The following is a 25,463-nucleotide window of genomic DNA, read 5'->3' as shown; positions in this document are numbered from 1 at the left end:
ATGTGAAAACAGTACAGTATCAAAGTATCTCAAAATCCCAGGTTTAGAAAGCAACCTTTCATATAAATGACATCATATAGAATACATTTAATAGAAACATGAAGGAGAAAAGGGAAAAGTTTGAAATTGAAACACAAAATCCCTAGCCAAAGGGAATTGTGAAGTGAAATGCCAATTCAGTATTCTTGGTTCGCTCTCTAGTATGTAAATAATAATCCATCAAGATTTAGATTAGGAAGCCCTAAAAGTTATAATTATCCTAATTTATAGAACTGTTCATATTTGTATAACCTCAGGGTGTGCTGTTGTTGTTTAGTCATTGAGTTGTGTCTGACTCTTTGTGACATCATTGTGGACCATTCTGTCCATTGTGTTTTCTTGGCAAATATACAGAAGCAGTTTGCCATTTCCTTCTCCAGTGGATTAAGGCAAGCAAAGGTTAAGTGACTTGCCGAGGGTAAGCATCTAGTAAGTGTCTGAGATCACGTTTCAACATCAGGTCATTCTCACTCTAGGCCCAACGTTCTTTCCACTGAGCCACCTAGTTCCCTCCTAGGCAAACAGGTTAAATGACTTTTCCAACATCACACGACTAGTAAATATCTGAGGCTGGATTTGAACTCAGGACTTTCTGAATCCAGGCCCAGCATTCTGTTTACTGAGCTATTTAACTGTCTCATAACCTCAGGGTACTGAAAATTAATTTCGAAAAACCTTTCCTTGGTAGAGAGCAGTTAAGTAGACATTTACTATCAAGCTACCTTTCAAATTTCAGATACTTTGATGATTTTAAACTGATCATTGGTTTTTAAAAATTATTTATTTAAGAACTAACATTCAAAATTAAAGTATGCCTCAGAATAAAACAGATGTAATGTTTAATTATAGATAGAAGCATTATACTTCATATACTTACTTATTTATATACCTGTCAATAAGGCCAAAAGATGTTTAATTGGCAACATAAAGAGAAATTATTAATTCTTTCCATAAAGCAATATAGTTTAGGTAATATGTATCCTATTTTTCTGCTCTAAGTTTTATTCATCATGAAAGAGCTATTGGTATAATAATGCAGCATATTTTTCTTAACAAGCTTAAAGCAATTCAAAGTATTAGACCTACAGTGTACAATTCCAGAATTTCTGTATTACGGTACAAGTAGACTATTTAATTAATTGTAATGAAGGGAGAAAAGTAATCCTATAGGTAACATGCTAGTGAGTAAAAACTGTGATTTTCAGTTATATTTTTGCTGATTTTATCATTTTAGACTAAAAATCTCTAAAGCTTACATTCTTGAATTTGACTAATAAAAGGAAAATATAACTAAGCTGGTTTTAGAAAAAAAAATTTTTCCTTGAGTTTTTTGAAATGTAAACTATAACTACCAATGGAAATAAGTAATGAATCATAGAGTAAATTTTTTTTAAGTTCAAAAAATATAAAAACCTTAGGATTTAACAAAGTAGAAACAAATGAATTTTTTTTAATTGCAAAAATGTGTTTGCTCTGCATTTTCCAATTCTGGGACTTTTCTTTTTTTTGCCTTTTTTTTTTGGAGGGCAGTTGGGGTTGTGACTTGCCCAAGGTCACACAGCTAGTTTTTGTGTTAAGTGTCTGAGGCTGGATTTGAACTCAGGTTCTCCTGACTCTAGGGCCGGTGCTCTATTCACTACGCCACCTAGCCGCCCCTTCTTTCCTTTTTTTAAAGTTATAGTTGACATGTATATAGTTCTGTTTCTGCTGACTTCACATTTCACTACTTAAAGTTTTTTTTTTTAAACTATTCCTCTATGAAAGTTTTTGTTTTCAACACTACTTCCCTTGTTGTCCTCTCTGAGCTCCCAACTTGGTATGTAACACTCCAGGCATTCCCTCTAAAGGAATGTAATGTAGCATGTATTGTTTTTTGAGTTTCAAAATGAAAAAGTTTCTTTTCTTTGACCTTAAAATGTTTATCTAAGTCATGTATGCACTTGATTCCCAATCTGAGAAAACCTAATTCTCAGGATTTCTGAGCCATCTATCCTTACAAAAATTATTTATTGAGCACCTACTATGTGCAATTATCATTACGTAACATTGTTTTTAAAAAACACCTTAAACAGAGCTTTGCATTTATGCCTATTATCTTATGTTAGCAAGATAATTTTGGCACTTTTTTGTATATTTTATTTTTATATCACTTAGATTTCCCTCTGAGCCATCATTTTAAGGCAAATGATTTTTTAAAAATGAGGAAGAGGAAGAAAGGGGAAAAAATAAATAAGTACATTAATACATTGAAAAAAATATTCAGTATTCTGTGCCTAAGAACCCCATCCTCTGTAAAAAAGAGTATGGGGGGGGGGAACGTGTCTTCTTATATTTCTTTTTTGAATCCAAGCTTGTTTTTTTTTTTAAACTGGAGCATTCATTTTCAATTGTTTTATGACTGCATTTACCTTTTTTTAAAAAAATTTTGTCTCTCTCTCTCTGTATACACACACACACACACACACACATCATTGCTTTCCTTGTTCTTAGTTCACTTTGCATCAGTTCATGTAAGTCCTTGCTTTTTTCACAGTTGTCATAGTTGCTTAATATTCCATTATATCCTTGTACCGCAGTTAGTTCGTCATTTCCCAATCCATGGGCATCTGCTTTGTTTCTAATTTTTTGCTGCTCCAGTAAGTGCTGCTGTAAATATGAAGGTACACATAGATCCTTTTTTTTTGTCAGTGATATCCTTGAGGTATACATCTAGCTACAGGATCTCTGAGTCGGAGGGTATGGACATTTTAGCCACTTTATTTGAATGACTAACAAATCACTTTCCAAAATGATTGTATTAATTCACAATCTCACTGCCAGTGCATTAATTAATATGGCTTTCTTTTCATAGTCATTCCTTCCATCATTGATTATGCCCCTATTTTGTCATCTTTGTCAGTTTGCTTAGTGTAAGGTGAAAAATCAGGGTTGGTCCTATGTGCATTTTTCTTATTGTTAATGATTTGGAGTATTCTTTCATATGATTGTTAACAGTTTGTACTTCTTATGAAAACATAATTTTGACTCTTAATTATATTATTCTTCACCTTAGCTATCCCTCCCAGCTTTGTGTCCCTTGCAGATTTTAGAAGTATATGTTCATTTAAGCCATTGATAAAAATTATTTAATTGTGCAGTGCTAAGGTAGTGGTAATGGTCCAAAGTGTTTTGTGAAACTTAAAGCAAAATATTTTGAGTTACAATTATTGTACATTAACAACATTTGCATATGTGATTCTGCCTGAAGCTTACATTTCTCCATCTTGTCCACAACGATGTCACTAGAGACTCTGTCAAATGTCTGCTAAAATAAAAATATGCTTTATCAACAGATTCTCATATCTACTAATCTAGTGATCCTTTCTAAAAGAGGAATTAAGTTAATTTGTCACTGCTTGTTTCCTATCACTTCTATATCTGACTAATTTTCTTTCTCATACTCATACATGTACCTGCTGATAATTTCCTTTTTTCTCAAGTGCTTTCTTTGACCCCCATCATTTCCACTTGTATTTCCTATGCGTATACTTTCTCCAGGAATGCATGCATTTTCTTACAGGTCTCATAGGTTCATAAATTTAGAGGCCATCTGGTCCTCTCATTTTACAGATGAGGAAATCGAATCTAAGTTTAAGTGACATAAACATTGTTACACAGTGTCCGAGTTGGAATTTTAACTTAGGTCTTCTTCCTGATCCCAAGTCCAGCACTCTTTATCACTATACCACCCTGCCTCTTATTCTCCATTTTTGTATTTTTAGTACCTAACACAGTATTCAGCATGTAGTGTATACCTCAATATTTGTTGAATTTTAGTTACTTGTATTGCCTCCTCTGGCTTCTAAGATGAAATTTTCAGCAAGTCTAGTAAAGCATTTATCAAGTGATCTACTTTTTTTGGAATGAGATTTTTTTTTTTGCAGATGTCAAGATTGTAAAAGTATCTCATCAATACTGTATGCTACCTTTTTGATGTTTTGCCAATTGATCTTAGGAAAGCATCATCCATGTCCGTTTTCTGGGTATCCTGTCATATGTCTTACAAAAAAAAAAGCATCAGCTATTCCCCTATCTCAGATGTTTTCTCCTTCTTACCTCCTTTAGACTTAAACAAAAAAAACCCCAAAATACATCCTTCCATCATCAGGTTCATTTTGAGTCCGAAGTTTTGATGATAACTCTATAATCAAATTTATCTTCTTGTGTTAACTTTTCACTTTCACTTTAATCCCTTAAACTCTCTTTTGTTTGCTATTTACTTAGGCATCTTAGGCTGTAAATATTGGTCTTGACCTAATTCCTTATTATTTTTACCTGTGGATTACTCTGCATTACCTCCGTTGCTATGGTGCTTTTACACAACACGCCTATTGTACTTCATAGCAGTATATGGTTTTAATATTGTATGGTTTTATCAGAAAATTTTTTTCCTCCCCTTCAGATTATAGTTTCAGTTTACCAGATTGGTTTGAGAAATGGGCCAAATACATCCTTTCCAGTATTCATAAGTTTGTATGTAAGTTATCATGATAATAACCAGAATCACTTTATCTATGACCTAAGTAGTCAGCTGTTTAAGAAACTAATAGGGACATCAGTTGACACCAAATAATGAATTCTCAGATTAATAAAAAAATTCATTTTATTTTTTTTATGAAATTTCTTAAAACCGTGAAGACTTTTATTTAAAATTGCATGATTGTTCCTTTTCTTTTTCAGAAACTAAAACATCGAGCACGAGGTTGTTCACCTGATATCAGACAAATTGATCTTGATGTCAATCGCACATATAGGGACCACATTATGTTTAGAGACAGATATGGTGTGAAGTAAGTAAATTTGAATATTGTGTAATATAAGTTAGAATCTGAATAAAGACTTAATATAGTATATTTTACTTCGAACCTGTGTCCTCAAAGGGTCCCATGTATCCTATTGGGTAAGGTTTTTAATTTTCGAGTTTGAGAACATTTAAAGCCTTGTCATTTGAAACTGAAACTTAGTGTCTGATTTAATTTACTACTCTACTCATTTAGTAAGTAATAAGAGATTAGTTTAAAAAAATAATTTTTGATGTGAGAATTCTCTATAAGATAGCTTTTTAGGATGAAATTACTTTTGAAATACCTTTCAAGGACTGTGCTAATGCCATATATCTCTAAATTATAATGGAACTCTAGAGGCCTTGGGGCTAAAGAAAATTAGTCTAAGTATAAAGAAAATCCTGAAACAAAAAAATAAGAATGATCATCTTCATGGGCTCAGTCTTAGTATTGTGTAATACTTGCTATTCTGAGACAAGTAATTTCTATGAGAGGCAGCATAATATAAAGAAAAAAATCACACAACTTGGCATCAGAAGACTTGGGTTCAAATTCTGCCTCTGCCACTTATTAGCAGTGTGATCTGGCAAATCACTTGACTTAACCCAACCCAGCCTCATTTTACTTGTTGATAAGATGAGAGTAATTATACTTAGACTGTCTATGTCATAGGACTTTCTATGAGGATCAAGTGACATAATGTATGTAAAGTATGTCGTAAAGTTCTAAATTTTATAAAAAATACCTGTGGTGCAGTTCAGCAAAGCTATGAAAGCATGTTTCCAGTTTCTCTTGAAATAATGTGTCGTGTTGAAGTAGTTTTAAGTATGACAGGAAAGGAATTGCTAAAAACTACCATAGAAATCCCTGCATGAATTTTTCCATCAGATTGTAGCATGTCTAATTCTATACAGTCTGATTTTGTATCGAGCCCACTTATAACCATATAGTTTTACCTGATAGGGCTAAGGGCTGCGTAAGAGGGAATCTGTTTCATAGAAAATTAACTTCATTTTAAAAATTAAAACAAATTCAATAACTGAATTATGTTTCATATAACTGTTCTTTTACCTCTAGGCAACAATCCTTATTCCATGTTCTAGCTGCATATTCTATTTATAATACGGTAAGATCATTTTATATATAGTCCCATGTTTTATCTTTTTTTTCCCTCATTATGTTGTTTGAGAATTATTTAAGATTAAAACTTTCTCATATAAAACTGATCCTTCGCAGTGAATAGAGCACCAGCCTTGGAATCAGGAGGACCTGAGTTCAAATCCGGCCTCAGACACTTAACATAAAAACTAGCTGTGTGACCTTGGGCAAGTCACTTAACCCCAATTGTCCTCCAAAAAGGAAGAAAAACCTGATCCTTAAAATGTTTTGCGTAACTACACATAAACAACCTATATTGAATTGCTTGTCTTCCCAGTGGGGGTGGGTGAGGAGGGAATAAGGGAAAGAATCTGGAAATCAAAGTTTTAAAAACAAATGTTAAAAAGAAAATTGTTTTTTACATGCAACTGGAAAATAAGGTATAAGGGACTGGGGTGTAGAAATCCATCCTGCTGTACTAGAAAGTTAGGGGGAGGATATAAGAGAGAACAGATTGGGGGAAGGGGTATTCAGTAGGCTTGATATCTTGGGGTGGGGGGTAGGGAAAAGACAGGGAGAGAAAAAGTTGTAACTCAGAATCTTGCAGAAATGAATGTTGGGAACTAAAAATAAATAAATAAAAGGTTAAAAAAAAAACTGATCCTTAGAATCAGACCCATATTTCTCTGAGGCTTCTCTTACTGTTCAATAGGATGTCTATCCAGATAGTGAAATTTTAAATCAGACCCATAGTGTTTGGTCATAATACCATTACATTTTATAGTTTGGCGAGTTAGAGTTGATCCCTATTAAGTTTACTTTATTTCCTTCAGAAAAAAAATTTTTTTCTCATGCTTTAAAGTTGCCCCATGTTTTAAAGAGTCACAGGTTGGTTGAAGATTAACTATGGAGGAATAGACTAAGAGTAAGGATGGGAATTGTTATTTTAAAGTATATGCATTCATGTCTTGGTATTGGAGTGAATTTTATTTAGGAAACAAATTATAGTTGGTGCATTTGCAGCTGAAATTTTCAAAGAATTGACTTTAAAGAGCAATGTCTCATTGAGTATTATTCACTTTTTTTCCTGATTAGTATGTCAGTGCCAAGAGTCTTGTGATAAGAAAACTAAGATTTTACTTAGATTTTGTGGACCGATTTTTCTATTCCATAAACTGTATCCTTAACCCTAATATACAAAATACATTGTATTATGGCAAGTGTGACCAGGGGAAAAGATGTAAATAATTCAGGAAAAATCTATTTCCTCTCTTAAAAAGATAATATAGAGGGGCGGCCAGGTAGCACAGAGAGTAAGAGCACTGGCTCCAGTGTTGAGAAGACCTGGATATCGAACCCAGGCTCAGACGCTTAGCACCCACCCAGAAACACCTGGCTGTGTAACCTTGAGCAAGTTACTTAACCCCAATTGCTTAGGGGCAGCCAGGTGGCTCAGCAAGTAAGAGCACTGGCTCCAGTGTCGGGATGACCTGGATCAAATCCGGGCTCAGATACTCAGCACCACACCCAAAATAACTGGCTGTGTAACCTTGAGCAAGTTACTTAACCCCGATTGCTTAAAAAAAAAATTAAAAAAAAAAAGATAATATAGAAGTGTGTGTGTGTGTGTGTGTAGCATCTTATATTAAAAATATAGTTCTAATTTATGGTCAGTAATTTTAGCTTTAGAAAACTACACATTTAAGCAAATTGAGTGTCTAAAGTTGAAATTTCACTGTAGATTTCCTACCATTTTCTCATAGTATTCATTTTATAAGCAGACTTTTAGAAGAGTCAGGGAGTTTAACCCTATTATGTTTACTTTAGTACATTCAGAAAAGAAAACTGCTTCTATATTCTCCAAGCACTCCTACTTTTTAATTGTGGAGGTGTCATTGATGTGTCATTTGGGATTTCAGGGCTAAGAAAATTTTAAAAGCAAACTAGTGCACATATTTAGTTCTAGGAAAGAAGTTTTGCTTTAGTATTTTGATACAGCTCTATTGATGCAAGTCCAGATGACCACTTGCCATTTTATGTGTTGTGATTATTAAATATATCTATTTTTATTTATTCTTCAGACTTAAGTTCCTTTTGATTTTTGTTTACCTCCTTTTTATAGATAAATTGTTTTTAAGATAGCTATTTTGATTTTCTGATTTCTAATTTTGTCTTATTCAGTGGAATCCAACAGAAAGCACATTGTACAAGAGTGATAAGCTCTATCCTTGATCTTCCACTTATCCTCTTGGGTCCTAAGTTTGCTCATTTGCAAAAATGAGATTAAACAATCAGTTTTTCATGTCCCATCAAACCCTGTGTTTCCATGGTTTTGTTTAAGACGTTGGTGTGTAGGACCTGCCTTATTGTTAACTTTGAAAGTGAAGAATCTGAGGTCAGTGTGTGCCATGGCAGACCATATATTCTTGGATTTGGGCATAGTAATATTTGATATTGTCATCCATAATTTGGGGTCATGGAATCTGCCCGTGTTCTCGCTTCCAGAGCAAGAGACTCCTAAATGTTGTCATCTCAGTTCCAACTCTCAACAAAACAGATAGTAGGGTTTATGGTATAAGGAAAAGAGCACTTTTCTTGGAATCACAGGAACCAAGTTCAAATTCTAGGCTCTGCTACTTACAATATATGGAATCATGTGTAATAACAAAAATTAAAACTCACTGTCATACATAACTTTAAGACCTGCACAGTACTCTCTGTTTATTATCTCAGTTGATCCTCACAACAACACTCTGAAGTAGGGGCTGTGATTCCTACTTTAGATGAGTAATCTAAGTTCTTCAGGACTCCATTTCTTTGTCTGTAAGATGAAAGTGTTGGATCTGATGACCTCTCCAATCGCCTCCATCTCTAGGTTTGTGATTTTATAACCTGGGAAATGTGTTCCACACAAAGAACAGCTCTTCCTAAAGAGTTACTGTAGGAGGACTTTATCTTAGTGATTATTTCACTCATTAAAATATTAGTCATATATACAAATAAAGATGAGAATTATCCCTAAGGCCTTTCCATTTAGACTTTTGGAGTGCCATCGTTAGACTCTTCAAGGCCCTTCACAGATCTTGAAATTCCCCTTTCACTAGCTTATGGAAATACATGTAGACTTTTCTTATGAAGGAGATTACAAATGTAATACACCTCCTACTTTTCCCCCCACACATATTTTTTTTTTTACTTTTGCCTCTACTTGGGCTAGGATGGAACTGTATTAGTCTCTGAAATGGGAAGTCAGGATGCTATTTGAACTTTTATCACTGAATGAGTGACTACATGCTTTATGTAAAAACAGTAGATGAATGCTCCCCACAGTGTGGAAGCTATATAAGTTTTTGTTGTCTGATTGGATTCAAGAGAATTAGCAACTAAGATAAATTTTAATGCTGTGGAGTAATGATTATGTCAGAAATTCAAAGGAAATATTATGAAACATTTATTTTAAGAAAAAATGAGAACTGTGTTGAACAAATAGAACTTTTTATTTTAGGGGTCATAAAGAAAAAAGTAGAAGTCAAAGCTGTATTTGGTAGCAAAATGGTGTGATAGTAAAACATGGAGTGGTGGTTAAACATGAGGTAGTAGAAAGGGCGCTGAATTCATGTTCAAAGAACTTGGGTTTCCATTGCAGGCCATTTACTAGTGGTGTCAGTTTGAGTATTTTTGACCTCAGTTTACTCATCTGTAAAATGAGAGGGTTGAACTCCATTAGGAGAACTCTTATGTGGCACAGTAGATAGAGTGCTGAGCCTGGAATCAGGAAGACTCATCTTTACGCATTCAGATCTAGCTTCCAGCACTTACTAGCTGTGTGACCCTGGGTAAGTCACCTAACCCTGTTTGCCTTAGTTTCCTCATCTGTAAAATGAGCTGGAGAAGGAAATGGCAAACAGGTCCAGCATCTCTGCCAAGAAAACCCTCAATGGGGTCGCAAAGAGTTGAATTGAAAAACCAGCACAAAATGAAAGGGTCGGGCTGCATGACCTCTGACCTCCATCTCTTCTGTAAATCATCTGACCACATAAGCATAGACACATGGGACTGTGCAGTCTATGCACCGCATTGGATTTATTTCCAAGCACCATTCTGCTCTATGTAATGTGTCCACTATCTGGGGGAATGCTATGAATACACGCGTACATAGTACGTGTACACATGTGCTGTCAACAGCACAGCTGCATGTGAAATGAAGGAGGTGCCAAATAGCTCCCAGTCATGCCTAGTTGTATGTTCTGTGTTGATCCAGAGATCTTGGGCTGACCCTGTGACAGCACACATGTTCTCTTAATGTGAGATACTTCGGTAAGAAGTCCTGCAGAGGTTTGATGTTAACTTGCTTTTTATTCACTTAACCTTCAGGAAGTTGGGTACTGTCAGGGAATGAGCCAGATCACTGCTTTGCTCCTTATGTATATGAATGAAGAAGATGCATTCTGGGCTCTGGTGAAGCTGCTTTCAGGTCCCAAGTATGCCATGCATGGTAAGAAAAGCTAGTATTTTGCAATTAAAAAAAATTATTAAAAACTTTGAATAATCTTAGTAGCATGAAGTGAAAGATTTTTTAAAAAAACAAATGCTGAAAAAATTTCCAGAAGGAATTTTTTTTTAATTCTTGGGTAATATAAGGAGACTTTATATTTTGTTTTTACTGGAATTTAGAGGATAAATTTTCTTCCGTATTAAAAAAATAGAATAAAATTACATTTTATTGAATATAAACTTATGCTATAAATGGATTACTACACCCAATTTTATTAATTTCTGGGTCGTTTGAAATTGTAGAGCTTAATAAGTAAATGTTTTTTCTAGAGGCATGGGCAAACAAGGTTTTTATGAGAAAACAGATGCTTTCTAAGTTTTAAGAAACTACAATGTTTACAAAAAATATCTTATTGACTCACCATAGCTATTATTTTTTTACTATGGAATAATAGTTTTAATAAAAATTATGAAACTTAGATATTTTAAAATTAGGTTAGCACTTCAGTTACATACCGTTAGATACTATTACCCTGTGAAGCTTAATTTTAATTTAAATTGCCATTTATATTTGACAGTTCTTATAAAGTACTTGAAGTATGTTCTACTTTATATGATTTTAAACAACTTATCCCATTTTTATAACCTTTTCCTTACATTTGTTAAACCACAATCAGATTTTGACACACTTGGGTTGTGATTTATTCTTGGAAGTACATATTATAGGTATGTCATAGTTTTCTGTCCATGTGGTAAAAATGGGTCATATCAGATTTTAAAATTTTATTTTATTGCCATCCAAATGGATCATTTGAACATGAAAAACACTTTTTAAAATTAGCAATTGAAATTCTGGTGGGATAGATTCATCCCATAAAACTTCTAAGGAAAATAAATTAAGTAACATTAAATATAAGTAATTTATATTTTGTTATAAATTTCCATTTCCTACTTTTCTTTACATTATCCCTGTGTCTTCAATGGCTTAGGAGAAGTACGCCCTATTTGTTGAGAAGTGAAACTTTAAGTGGAAGAACACTTAATAAGAAGACTTAGCTGCTAATATCAGCTTACATCAACTCTTGGAGCCACAGTAATACATTTATCTGACCTTGAGCTCAGTATTGACATTTAAACTTTGCACTATGGAATGTGTGTGTGTGTATAACAGATACACTGTTGTTGTTTAATTGTTTGAGTCATGTCCAACTCTTTGTGACCCCGTTTGGGGTTTTCTTGGCAGAGACACTAGAGTGGTTTACCATTTCCTTCTCTGGATCATTTTGCAGATGAGGAAACTGAGACAAAAAGGATTAAGTAACTTGTCCAAGGTCATGCAGGTAGAAAGTGTCTGTGGCAAGATTTGAACTCACAAAGATTAGTCTTGTTGCCTGCCTCCCTATTGCTTCTTGCCATATGCAGAATTCTGTGACATAAACACCAAGCTTGAACATACGAGTAGAATCTCCTTCCTAGGTTCTTTTTAGAGGTAGAGTAGTATAGGAGCAACACATTACATATCAAGTTATACTTTTTTTGTAAGTTAGCTTTGTGGTATTTTTTTCCCTCCTATTTTAAAAACTTGTTTATTACATCTTTCAGGATGTGGGAGATATGATGGAAAATGTAGGTGTTGTAAAAATCAAAATATGTTAGAAAGCATTTTATTTTTTAAAAATCATCATATATGGGGCAGCTAGGTGATGCAATGAATAGAGCACTGGCCCTGGAGTCAAGAGGACCTGGGTTCAAATCCAGCCTCAGACATTTAACACTTACTAGCCATGTAACCTTGGGCAAGTCACAGCCCCAATTTGCCCCTCCAAAAAGCAAAAAAAAAAAAATCATCGTGAATTTTGACATAGCATGTGAACAGATGATGTTGCTGGCATTCTGAATTACTATTGACTTTGGTGTTGGTAACAAATATTTATGAGGAAGAAATGCCTTATTTCTGAGAAATGATATTTCACTTTAAACACACGTGGTAGCTTATTCAACAATTAATGCTACCAGTGTTTGTTGTTGTTTTGTGCAAGTTTATATTAACTACCTCAGTAACTTTTTTAAAAGTTCTAATTAAAGATAATTTTGCTGGTGTTTCTCTACTTGAAGGTATCTATTTCCAGGTCCACTAATAAAACTTTGAAATGTATATGTTAACTTAGTTTTATGTTGTATATGTTAATGTTATTTTGCTATGATTTGTAGTGAATGTGATAGCTCAGTAAATGTTTTTAAATTACTAATTCTGGGATATCAAAGAAAAAATAAAATTTCTGTTTTCTAAGCAAGCCTTTTGGTTGACCTCCTTGCTTCTGGTCTCCCCACTCCAATCCATTCTTCACTCAGCTATCAAATTGATGTAAATATGGGTCTGAACATATCACTACCATCTCTCCTTCCACTTTAATAAACTCTAGTGCTTCTAGGATGAAATATAAAATCCTTTTTAGACTTTTGCAGACCTTCATAATTTGGTCTCTTCTTGCATCTCCATTCTTCTTCTACTTCCCCTCCACATACTCGTTGATCCAGTGAGATGGTATTGCCTCCTTGCTGTTCCTCACACGTGGCAAACTATGTCCTGATTCTGAGCATTTTCACTGGTCATACCTGGCATTTTCTTTCTCCTCATCTCTGCCTCCTGACTTCCTAGGCTTCCTTCAACTAACTTCGGGATAATGAAGATGTAGTATTGATTAGAAAATGAATTTAACATGCTTTCTAGTCCTTTGCCAAATTGTATAGACTGGGACTAGTTTCTTAAAAAATGATGAATTTTTAAAACCCCCAATTTTAGAATTTTTCAAAAATTCACTAAACAGTTCAATGTATAAAAAACTGCTCTGAATAGTTCATAATTCCTACCCTGTCAGGGGTAACCTAAGTTATATAGTGTAAATTGATTTTCTTAAAATACAATGACAACTTTTTTTTTAATTTGACAAAATTTTAATTATAGAATCTCAGTCTTATTCTGATGGTGGGATTATAGGATGTTAAAAAAATGGAAATCAAACTTAATACATAGTCATTTGATAAGTAGAAACGATTTTGTAAAGCTAACTTTAATATCAAATTTTCTTTTACATAAACTTATTCAATTTTCCTATTTTAACATATTTACATTAAAATGGTGTCAGGTTATTATTGAACCACCCTCGAGGGAAAATCTGGGTGAAATTCTTACATACAGCCTGACTTTTTCACAAACACAACTAAATGCCTACTTCATCTATAGGTGACTTTACTCTAAATTCCTTCCTCTCTTTTTAGCATTTTAATTTTATAATATATGAGAAGACATTTCTTTTTTATCTTCTGACAAAGAGAGTATTTCCTGGCCCTGCTTTAAAAGGTAATCCAAGTGTGATTTTACAGACACATGTGCACACACACACACACACACACACAATTTTTAATATATAGATAATGGACAGCAGTACTATTAAAATTTCATTACCATCATTTGCATACTTTTTTTTTCTAGGTGGGAAGAAAATATATACACTACTGGTTGTTTTCATTTTAGCTGCTTCTACTGTATTTCAAAACTGATTTTTTCCCTTTTTTATAATAAAATAACTTTTTTTGTTGTTATGTCCTAGGCTTTTTTGTCCAAGGTTTTCCTAAACTTCTGAGGTTTCAAGAACACCATGAAAAAATACTAAAGAAATTTCTGTCAAAACTTAAGCAACACTTGGTAGGTAAAAGTGGTAAAAAATTTAGCTAAAAAATAAAGACCAGCCTTTGATTCTACTGTCTTTGCTTTTTTATTCATAAAGTAAACAATTTAAAAATCACAATTTCTTTCAGCATATTGGGTTTCAAAACTTTAGTTTCAATATGCCGAGTTAATCTGACCAATAATATGTAATAATATATGAAATTTGTTGTACTTTTTTGTTGAAAGGAAGATATTTCTTGTTTAACCTGACAAAAATATTACATTTCTTAGGTATATGTGATCTCACAGATATACACACAGACACGGAAGCATTTGGGGGTGGGGGATAGGGATCCAAACATGTATTAAGTGTCAACCAGGCTGGATCTCATAGTACCTAAATATACAATATATATCATGGGATCAGTGAAGACAGTGTAAAATATTACAGCATTTTAATGAGAAAAGAATTTAGCACTGGAAGGACTTTAGAGGCCATCTAATCCGTCTCTCTCATTTCATAGAGGGGAAATGAAACTTCTTTTTTCTTTCTTTATTTTATTTTTTTTTAGACAATCGGGGTTAAGTAACTTGCTCAAGGTTACACGGCCAGTTATTTCTGGGTGTAGTGCTAAGTAGCTGTGCCCGGATTTGATCCACAGGTCATCCTGACACTGAAGCCGGTGCTCTTACTTGCTGAGCCACCTGGCCGCCCAAGAAACCTCTTTCCTGAAGTCACACAAGTAGTAAGCGACAGAAGCAGAATTTGGAATTCTGCCTGTTTTTCTACTGGAGATGGGGAAAAGACCAGAACTGGGAAAAATAGAAATGAAACATCATAAAGAAAGACTCTACTGAGATGGCAGAAAGTTTAGCATGGCCTAAATTTCTCATTCATTTTCTTCGCTATCTCTAACATCTGCTTGTAACATTTTGTTTTTATAGTCTGATTCCTACATAATATAAATGAGATCAAATGAAATCATCTATGTAAAGTGCTTTACAAAATTCAAAAACCTTTATAAATGTCAGTTATTTATCATCTTAAGCCATGTTTGTGTGTTGTATGAGGGTGTTTTTTTTTTCTTCAGGATTCTCAAGAAATCTACACAAGCTTTTATACAATGAAGTGGTTCTTTCAGTGTTTCCTTGATCGAGTAAGTATTTTTTATTTATTGAACTCGAACACGAAATTATATGGTAGAATCAAAGTGTTGACTTTTTAAAAAACTTTATTGCAGACACCCTTTACGCTAAACCTCAGGATATGGGACATTTACATATTTGAAGGAGAACGAGTGCTTACTGCCATGTCTTACACAATCCTGAAGCTACACAGAAGTAAGAAATGTTTTTTTACTGCAAATACCCTACAGAAATTGATATCATTTTTAAAAATCTCATATTCTTTATTCCTGTACATTTATTTTTTAATGGTTTTCTTAACTACCCAAAACAAATGAACAAAGTTCTACCATTTGACAGTTTCTTTCCTTTGGAGTTATATTATATAGTGTAGCGGCAAGCACCCCAAACGTCCTCAGGGTTTTCTGCCACCACAGGTTCTTGGATCTGCTTTGTTAAAGGAAAGCAACTCAAAATGGGTTAAAAAGCTTACTTTAATCAGTCAAACATATATTGTTTACCTCGTTCAGGGGAAAAAAAGGTCAGCACCCCGAACTTCAAAGTATACAGGCAGAATTATCAAGACAGAAACAGATCAAGTAGACAGATTTCCAAACTGTCCAACCATTACATCCATACCAAATCAGCATCTGGGTTTTTTCAAAGCCGGGGGGTCTCCAGACAACGGCTTCCCAGAATCCATATCAAATCACAGAACACTTCTCAAAGTGAGCCCCCAAAACAAAGCCTCACATCAGGGCTTATATAGCCTTCTCCTGGCTCAGAGAATGTAACAACCTTATTGACCCAGTGGCCAATCAAAAAGTATCTACTGATAAACAAGCCTCTCTCCCCAGGCTTCAGGTGCACTTTAGCCTAGGGGCAGGGAAGATCTTCCAAATTTGCATTCCCATTACATATAGACACTATAAATCTGGTGTTAGAGTCATGGCATTTTAGTGGCCTTTGACCTTTTCCTCACATCTCCCTTTGACTTGCCCCCACTTAATGGCATGTGTGCAGTATGTGTATCACGGCTGTGTGGAGCCTAAGCCTGGCACTGATGCCAGGTTTCTCTCTAGGTTCTCTGTCTTCTCTCCAACTGTGGTTAACTTGCTTAATCCCCCTACGATCTACTTGAGCAGCTTGGATGGATCCTGAGAACAGTGACCACACAGCTATTACTCTCTCTCAGAGTTCTAGGGATAACCCTGGTGTCTGTGTGGGGTGGAGGTGAATACACTCCTCCTCCTCATCACTGTAGCTTCTTAGCCTACTCCTGGGTGGTTCTTGTTTCCACAAATCAGTCACAATAACAACATTAACTTTCAGACATAAGGTAGTTACTAAATGACAAGGTGAAAATGAGAATAATCATAATATTAATATTTATCCAGTAGAAGGCAAAAATAGGAATCATCAAAACATCACAGTCCCCTCATAAACCTAGGCCACATCTGCAGTTTGCTATGAAATACAGATGTACTCTAATAGTAACATTTTTTAGTGTCTTAATACTCTATTAAGACATTTTCTGTTTTTTCCCCTAGTCTAAAGTTCATTACTGTGAGAATTGGACTAGGGAATCTAAAGCTCAGACATGAATAAGTCAGAAGAGTTGATTTTTCTCTTCCTTTCTCCAAGAAAAGGATCAAAGGCAGGGGTATGCTGGACTCAATTCCTACCAAGCTGATTGATAAATTTTCATTGAGTAGTACATTTTGGGAATTGGCAAGTGTTGCAGATAATGGGCTTCATTGTTTTGCTGATAAGTCTAAGTCTAGATTTAAGAAAATGATAGAGGGGGAAAAAACTGATGGAGAAAATGTTAATAATGCAAATTAAACTTAAAAGTGTGTTGTGCATGTATTTTCCCTTTGGAGACCCTGTTGTTCAGTATTTATGAGCACTCTCTTAGTTGTAAGGTACTTTCTAACTTTCATTTTAGGTGTTCCTTTGAGCAAGAACCAAAAAGAGATGACTATGACTATGACTGTATGCAAAAACTAAAAATGGTTTTAAAATCTTTAGCATACTTCAACATACTCCCTAAAACTAGGAAGTATTTATTAAGCCCTTTATTCTGTGTTGAGTACTGTGCTAAGTCCCGGAGAGTAATACAAATAGAAAATTCCAGAAATTCCTCCTCAAGGAGCTTATATTCTAGTTAGGGCAGATATAAGCTTATAAAACCTATAACATATACGAAAAAGTTCAACTAAAGGGGATGTGGAAAGTCTTGGAATCACTAAGGGTTCAGTGATTTAGGTGCGTGGCATGACACAGAGGAGGTGACAGTTTCAGGAGACTGGAGGCGATAAACATGGGGCAGGTGGTAAGGTGTCGAGACTCTTGGGAGATGGTGACCTGACAGATGTATTAAGGCCTGGTGACCCTACATCATTTCATAACAAAGAATGTAATTACTAACTCAGCGTACCCAAGCCATGTGAGCAGGCAGGCAGCTTGAGTGAAGGGAGGAGTCAGGAAGATACAGCAGCCCCTTCCCATTGCACAGACGTCTGGATTGGTTCTGGGATGGCCTGGTGTCAAAGGAGGGAGCAGCACTGTGCTTTTTTCACTGTAAAATGATAATATGAGACTAGAATAGAATGTTCGAGTTTCTGTTAAAAATTAGGAATCTTACACATCTTTCAAATCTGAAATCAGGTCTCAATTCCTCTACCCTTCCCTAGATATAGTATTTAGAATTTGTACCATATGATTTAACAATGATTGAATAATTGTATTATTTGCTAGTTATTTAGATCTCTACCTGACAGGCTTTTGTCAAAAATTGATATATGAAGACTGTCCCAAAAGTCTTAGTGCAGTTGTGGAGTTTTTGTTTTGTTTTGTTTTTTAACTTCAGAGGCTTAAAAGACAGGATTTTCTGCTCCATTCTCCAAGAAAAGCATCATAGGCAGGGGTGTGCTGGACTCAGCTCCCTCCAATCTGATTATTAAATTTTCAGTGAGTCTTATAATTTTGGAAATTGGTAATGCTACAAATCTTTACAAGCTTTGGTAACTTAAAACTACACTGAGACTTTTGGGACAGCCTATTTATTATATACCTGTATTTGCTTCTGTTTTCTTCTTCATCTACAGCTATATCTATATCTTGGTCAATTTCTGCATTTATATCTATACAGTGATGTCTGTATCTGTGTGGGCTTTTATATCTGTAGGCATCTATAAATGCCCTTTTCCTTTCTCTCCCCAATTTCTCTTCATTAGCTGGCCAAAACACAAAAGACATTTAATTTTTATTACTACTTCTCTCTTATAGTCCCTGACCCAATGTAAAAAGTGAAAGGAAATTATATTTTTATACGCCAAAAATAATCCTACCTTTACTAAGCTACTACAAGCTACTTTTAAGAAAAATTATGGCCCTTGATTCTGTTTTCCTTGATAGTTATAAATTGATAAAGCATTTATTGAATGCTTACTATATGTAAAAGACAGGGCTAAATGAAGGGAATACAAATAGAATGAGAAGACATTACTTGCTCTCAAGCTCACATTCTAATGGGTCTAACCTCTGACATAATATAGAAGGTTTCAGCTATAAATTAGATGGAGAGATCCCATTGTCCTTAGGGCCCAGTGTCATTTTTACTGACAAAATCACATTTGTTTCTGATGCAGACCCAAGGACTTTGTTGGTAATAACTTTCTTTTCCTGGGTCTTCAGTAGCTGTGGCTTAGGAAGTGGAAGAGGGGCTGTCAGGTTGCCTCTCCCCAGGGTTTGCCTCCCAGACTGATGGCTGCAGCCGCTAGACTAGAAGCACCGCTGTTCCCAAGAGTCTTGGTTTCAAGTTCCTGACATGTCTGCATCACTATTTAGGGGAAGATGGTGGGCAAGGCGGTTATGATGGTTGAGCTGTCTGGTGTCTGTTGCCTTCTGAATCATTCTTAGCAGTTCCTCGCTTCAGCTAGGCTGGTGTCCTGCCCTCTGGGGGGCACTTAGTTGACAAGTTGGTAGGGATGACTGACACCTTTAGCACAGTGGTTGCTTCTCCAGGCCATGGCTGTGGGGGGCTGAGCTGGAACCAGGATGCTCCTGTGCCTGTCTGCCTGTTGGTGCTGTTAGTCCAATAGTAGGTGGTGGTGATGAACAACTTGGGCCCCCTCTCTACAATGATTTCTTTCCTCAGTGATGGCTCTAGGGGCTAGACTGATAGAAGGAACTTTACTTTTTCAGGTTTTGGAAGCTACCATATCACAAAATTAACTTAATGAAATGGCCATTGTATATGTATTAAATTGAAACACTTGTCAGCTTTAGGGAGAAGTGAAGGAGTCCCCAGGACATTTCCCCGGATAGCCTTCAACCTTGCCATCAAAATCTTATGTCAACCCAGGGCCCTGAAGCAGGTGTGATGCAAATGATTTTAAAGCATTTAAAATCAATATTAATGCCTTTGAACCATTGGGAGTTAGACATGACTGCTAGGGGAGGCACATGGACTCTCACATCACCCTGCATGACCCTTCTGTATTCATTTATATTTTTCCAACAAATTTTTTTTTGACTGTTACTGTCACTCATGAGAGAACTATTCATTTTGGGAACCTAGAACTTCTTGAAACAAGGGGGAGACATTTGGTAGCACACCCCTTGTCCTCAAATTCAAATACTTTTTAAATCTTTAGCTGTTTTGCCTCTCAGAGTATATTATTTCTGTTATGTTATTTAATGATAGCTGCCATGAAAACTTCCAGTTTGTTTTATTCAGCCACCATGTAACTGAATGTACCTGAAACCAAGTGACCATTGGTGGAGAAACCAGTGGTGACCATTGACAATATGTTTTTCTTTTCTCCTGTCCCTTATTAGAACATCTAATGAAACTGTCTATGGAAGAGCTTGTGGAATTTCTTCAAGAAACACTAGCCAAGGACTTTTTTTTTGAGGATGACTTTGTAATAGAACAACTTCAGAATTCTATGTTAGAACTGAAACGGGCCAAGTTAGATCTCCCAGAACCTGGTAAGAAATTTAACCAAAAATTCTTCTTTCTAATATAATAAAGATTTTTCTGATATAATAAACCTGACACATGGTCAGGGTCACACTGACCAGTTTTAGAAGTATAATCATTAGACTTTTGTTAGTATTGGTATGAATGATCTCTTATTAGATGGTGTGGTTCCTGTTTATGCTAAAATAGCCTATGAAAGCTTTGACTCTAAGTAAATAAATATAAGTCTACCTCCACAGATCCAATAATGCTAGTGAATCTTGATTCAGTAAGTGCCGCTCTGTATTCTGCAGTGTGGCCAATATCTACATGTATTCTGGAGGATTTAAGAAACACAGAAGGACATGATAGATTATTTATCCAGATTGAAAATATGTGACTCAGGGCCTGTATTCTTAGAGGCAGCTTGGTGGCCCAGTGGTCTGAGCATGAGACCTGGAGTTAGGAGAACCTGATTTCTCCCTCAGACACTTACTAGCTACGTGACCCTGGAAAGGTTATTTTAACGTCTGTCTGCCTAAGTTTCCTCAGCTGTTAAATGAGAATAACCATAGCACTCAATTCCTAGGATTGTTGTCAGAATCAAATGTGATAATGTTTGTATAGTGATCAGCATATTGCTTGGCACATAGTAGGAGCTTAATTCTCATGTCCTTACTTTCTCATAAGACCATAGATTACAGCAGGGAAGGAGCTTAGAGGTTATCTAGTCTAGCCCCCTGCTTTTAAAGTTGAGGAAACCAAGGCCCAGAGAGGTTGTTATTGTTCAAGGGCATGAAGATAGTAAGTTAGAAAACTGGAATCTGAGCCTGGGCTGTCTAATTCTAAACCTAGCATTCTTTCCACCATACCATCTTGTCATTGTTCTCTTTTCTGAATAAAAGTCACTTCTGTAACTGTAACTTTTTGATGTAGAGGGGAGAAAAGGGAAAAGAAAAAAAAAAAAGAACTAAGATTAGATGGAGCCAGACTCGTGGTCGATTCTGCAGTGTCTTCTTAATGTGATATTATGGAGCAGACTTTTTAGGGGTTGAAGTAGATCAATTGAAAAATGATTGCTAAGCATAGAGAGAGCAGAATTAATAAGGGATATATAAAAAGCAATGGTGGAAATATAGTTAGCACCTAGGTAATATCTTCTTTGCATATAGACTGATTCAAGACTATATTTTTTATGGTTAATTAATGCTGTTCTAATATTTACTGTAATCAGTTTGCTAGCACAGGAGCAGGAAGAACTTGAGTGCCACAGTAATAAATGCAAATAGAAGCATAGTTTGTGAGAGTCATTGTCATTGGGTAGTGAGGATTTTTCTCCTGCCTATTGTGACAGCCCTGCTACTAAGAATTTCTTTCTTAATATGTATAGCACATTTTTGCATTCTCTTCCTCCTTCCCTTCACCTTGTTCCCTCTTCTCTTCCTCTTCCCTTACTTCTCTTTTCCCATCTTCCTTCTACCAATGAAAGTCAGCAACTGCACCTAGTCTTAGTGAGTTGCTTTGTGGTATTGAGGGGTTAAATGACGGGTCGTATTGCCAGTGCTTGTCAGAAGTGGGACTTGAACCTAGGTCTTCCCGACTCTTTGGCTAGCTCTCCAACCACTGTGTGACATGACATTTTGCTTTTCTTCTCATTCTCTTTTTAAAGTGAAGATATTTTTCCTAAAACAGCATAGGATATTCATGTTCTGGTTAATGTTTGTGTCTCTTATGTTGCTCAGTTATTATACGTTTTATAATATGGTGGTTTAATATCTTACTTTAAATTGATTTCTACATAATCCCTGTCACTTATATTAATGTAGAAAGTATAATTCCTTTTTGTGTTTGTTTCCATTATTTCAAAAGGATTGGTTTTTCATTACCCGTTCCTTCCTTTAACAGTTGTTGAAATTAACGTGACTTTATTCTGCCAGTATGCTCAGCATCATTAGTGTCAGAACAGCAATAGGAACACTGTTTCATTTAATGGAAGAATATGGACCAACTGGGGACATCTGAGCAAAAAATGAGTGATGGGGAATTTAAATGAAGCTTTCACAGAACAGGTGGGCTTTTCAGGAACAATTTGTTGCTGAAGGAAAGTACTTAATGAAATTTAGTTGTAAGAGTTGGAGGCTTAAAGAGTGAGTATGGGAGAGGGTACAGAGATTTGGGTTTTTGAAGTACCAAAGCTTAAAAGAGAACCATAACTGTAATATTCAGTAGAATGATAATAATAGAATTGCATTGGATCATTATCACAACTAGCTGTTTTCTTAGAATGCCATAACTTGATAGTTTTGCTTTATTTAGTAAATTGAGATTTTTAAAAATTAGACATAAAAAAATTTAAAAGTGAGATTTTATATTCAGTATTGTCTTCTCTGCAGTAAATCTGGGGTAGGTAATTTAAAATTCTCTAGTTTTAACATCAAATGTATTATTTTAAATATCCTAATTGCCCTTCACACTAAGTAATCCAATAAATAATCTATGTGCATGCTCTCTATTCTAGACCAAACTTTACTACTTAAGTATTTTTTTTTTACATTTAATATTTTTAATTTAAATCTTTCAACCTCATTTACTTTAGGCTTTGCCTGGTATATTTTTCTTCAAGTTTTTTTTTTAAATCCAATCCAACAAACATTTCATTCACATAATCATAAGATTTTAAAGTTGGAAATGGATCCCATTATCCATTTAATTCAAATCATATCCAAAAAAGCATATCCATTACAGCAGTTTCTGCCTGAAGATTTCCAATGAGCAGAAACACACTACTTTCTTAGGCAGCTCATTCTTCTCTCTGCTATATTACATGTCATTTTGGGGTTTTGGAGTTAACAGATTGTAAACAAGTATTTTAGCTTTAATAGTTTGGTGCTAACATTGCCCATTGTATTTTACTTGGTTTTTGTTGCCTTTTAGTGGTATCTTTATTCATATTGTCATAGCTAGTGTGTGTACTGTTTTGATTCTCCTTTTCGTTATCACTTAGTACAAATCTTCTGATGTTTCTCTGAATTTGTTGTTCATTATAGAATTTCACAGAAGTTCTGCCTTAAACACCATCATTTTTCTAGATAGTCTATAATGCTAACTACTTCTAAATTAGAAATTGTTGGTTTCATTATGGCTATAACTGTATAATATGTTAAAGCCCCTTAAAAGAGAACAGCTATTAGGAGATTCATTAGTCTTGTTTGTAGTTCTTTTAAGTCCCTTTCCCTTCCCGAGAACTACCTTTTTTTTTTTTTTTTGGAGGGAAGAAGGCAAGGCAGTTGGGATTAAGTGACTTGACCAAAGTCATACAGCTAGTAAGTGTCAAGTGTCTGAGGTCAGATTTGAGGTCAGATTTGAACTCAGGTCCTCCTGACTTCAAGGCTGGTACTCTATTCACTGCACCACCTAGCTGCCTCCTGAGAACTATCTTCTCATAAAAAAACAGAGCTAGGCCTTACTAAAGGATGCCACATATGCAACACTCATACTTATGAAATTAAAGTCTCGTATCTCTTACTGAGGAATAGTAGAGAATATGGAAGACAGGGACAGAGAAAGAGCATGAGAGCACTAGAAAAAAGTTAAGTGCTAATGTGATATCAGATTCTGGAGTAATTGATGAGTGTGTATATCCAGACAAGTAAGGCAGGAACACATATCCAAATGAGGGAAGACAATACATAAAGGGAGTAGAGTAGGGAAATATACTAGGGAGGGAAGCAATTCAGCTGACAAGGAAGTAGAGAAATCAAGAAAGTAAGGGTAGTCAGGGTGAACTGAGCATGTCTGGGGACCCCCATAAATGGTAGTCAGAGCTAGGGAATCATCATTCAAGACAGTGGGTCTGCAGAGAGGTTTCTGTAGGGTAGTATCGAATCCTAAATGTATATGTTCCTATATTTGCATATAAATTTGTTAAGTAGTTGCACATATTATATGCATACACTTTGACTTTAAAAAATTTACTAATTAAATCCGCCATTTGGCAGGGACCCCAAAGTATCAGTCGTTTCAGTTACATATCTGTATAGATGTACTTTGGCTTCTAATTGGACCAAAAGTTAAACTCAGAAAAATATAGTAATAATTCTGCCCTCTATATCCTCCTATATTTCTCTTCATTACAATTCCTTGCTGCATAGTAGGTGCTTATAATATTGTAATTGATTCTTTAATAGATTAAACAAATCTTACTGACTTGTGCTTTGCTCTCAGAAATTATTTTAGCATTACAAGTTACTCTATTGTTCAAAGTGATTACACACTTGCTTCTGATCTCATTATTAAATTGTAATAGCCACTGTCCCCTTTTTATTGAGATTGAGGGGCTACCATATCTCATTTTAATTTATATAATTGGAACTGTTTCATACTCCTTTTTTTAAAAAATCCTTTCATAAATTGAAGATTATAGTACTAAAAATTCAGGTTTTTGAGCATTAAGTAATAATAGTCTAGTGAAAAGTGGACTGAAATAATTATGACACCACAACCTCCTTTTTAATAGATTAATCTTCTGAGGAAAGGGAGTTTACAAACACTACGTTTAAAAAAATTAGAACAGCTCTTATCTTTACTCTCAGGACTCTGTAGAATTGGTATAAAAAAGAAGAATGGATCACCTTTCTGGTAGTCCCCAGTGTATTACATACATTTTATGTTCTATTAGCACATCGTACAGGGGAAAAAAAGACACTTTCATATTTGAAATATTGATTTAAGGTCACAGTGTTATGATGGTATTTTTAAAACTTACTTTGACTCAAAAACTATAGCATTCAATCAGGAAGTCATTTGTAAAGAAGGAAGCATAAAGCTCCTACCAAGATGTTGCTTTTCTAGATAATTTTTCTGACAATGGTTCCTTTCACTCCTCACTTAAAACTATTAGAACAGTCAGAGTACATACATTCTCATGCTGAAATTAAAAAGTAGACTGTTGTTCACAAGAGAGCACTTAGAGCACTTTACCCTAATTATATGTCTGTTGTTCAGCGCAAGGAGCCGTTAATGCCTACTGAGGCAATTACTCTGTAAATCTTACAGTTGAACTGAGTTTCCACTAGGTGGTGACAAAGGCTTGAGCAAGATCAAGAAATAGACAAAAATCTCAATATAAAGTCTCTCTCTCTCTCTCTCTCCCCCCCCCTCTCCCTTCCTTCCTTCTTTTTTTTCTTTCTTCCTTTTTTTTTTCTTTTCTTTCTTTCTTTCTTTCTTTCTTTCTTTTTCTTTCTTT

The 25,463-nt window shown here is 35.1% G+C and overlaps 1 protein-coding gene across 9 annotated transcripts in view; it reads left to right on the top strand.

Moving 5' to 3' along the window:
* The window catches only part of LOC138175833 (USP6 N-terminal-like protein), a 201,909-nt gene that overhangs the window by 156,624 nt on the left and 19,822 nt on the right, over positions 1 to 25,463 (top strand). For all 9 annotated transcript variants that reach the window (XM_069106384.1, XM_069106381.1, XM_069106382.1 and 6 more), the window contains 7 exons: positions 4,759 to 4,868; positions 5,940 to 5,988; positions 10,335 to 10,455; positions 14,066 to 14,160; positions 15,216 to 15,281; positions 15,366 to 15,465; positions 20,095 to 20,247. In XM_069106384.1, the coding sequence (XP_068962485.1) occupies positions 4,759 to 4,868; positions 5,940 to 5,988; positions 10,335 to 10,455; positions 14,066 to 14,160; positions 15,216 to 15,281; positions 15,366 to 15,465; positions 20,095 to 20,247 (694 nt within the window). The remainder of the gene's footprint in view (positions 1 to 4,758; positions 4,869 to 5,939; positions 5,989 to 10,334; positions 10,456 to 14,065; positions 14,161 to 15,215; positions 15,282 to 15,365; positions 15,466 to 20,094; positions 20,248 to 25,463) is intronic.

Source organism: Petaurus breviceps, unplaced genomic scaffold, assembly GCF_028583685.1.
Source record: "Petaurus breviceps papuanus isolate PSGF00001 unplaced genomic scaffold, PetGlider_PUasm1.0 79, whole genome shotgun sequence".
In the NCBI taxonomy this organism is placed as follows: Eukaryota; Metazoa; Chordata; class Mammalia; order Diprotodontia; family Petauridae; genus Petaurus; species Petaurus breviceps.
This window is presented reverse-complemented; position numbering and strand designations above follow the sequence as displayed.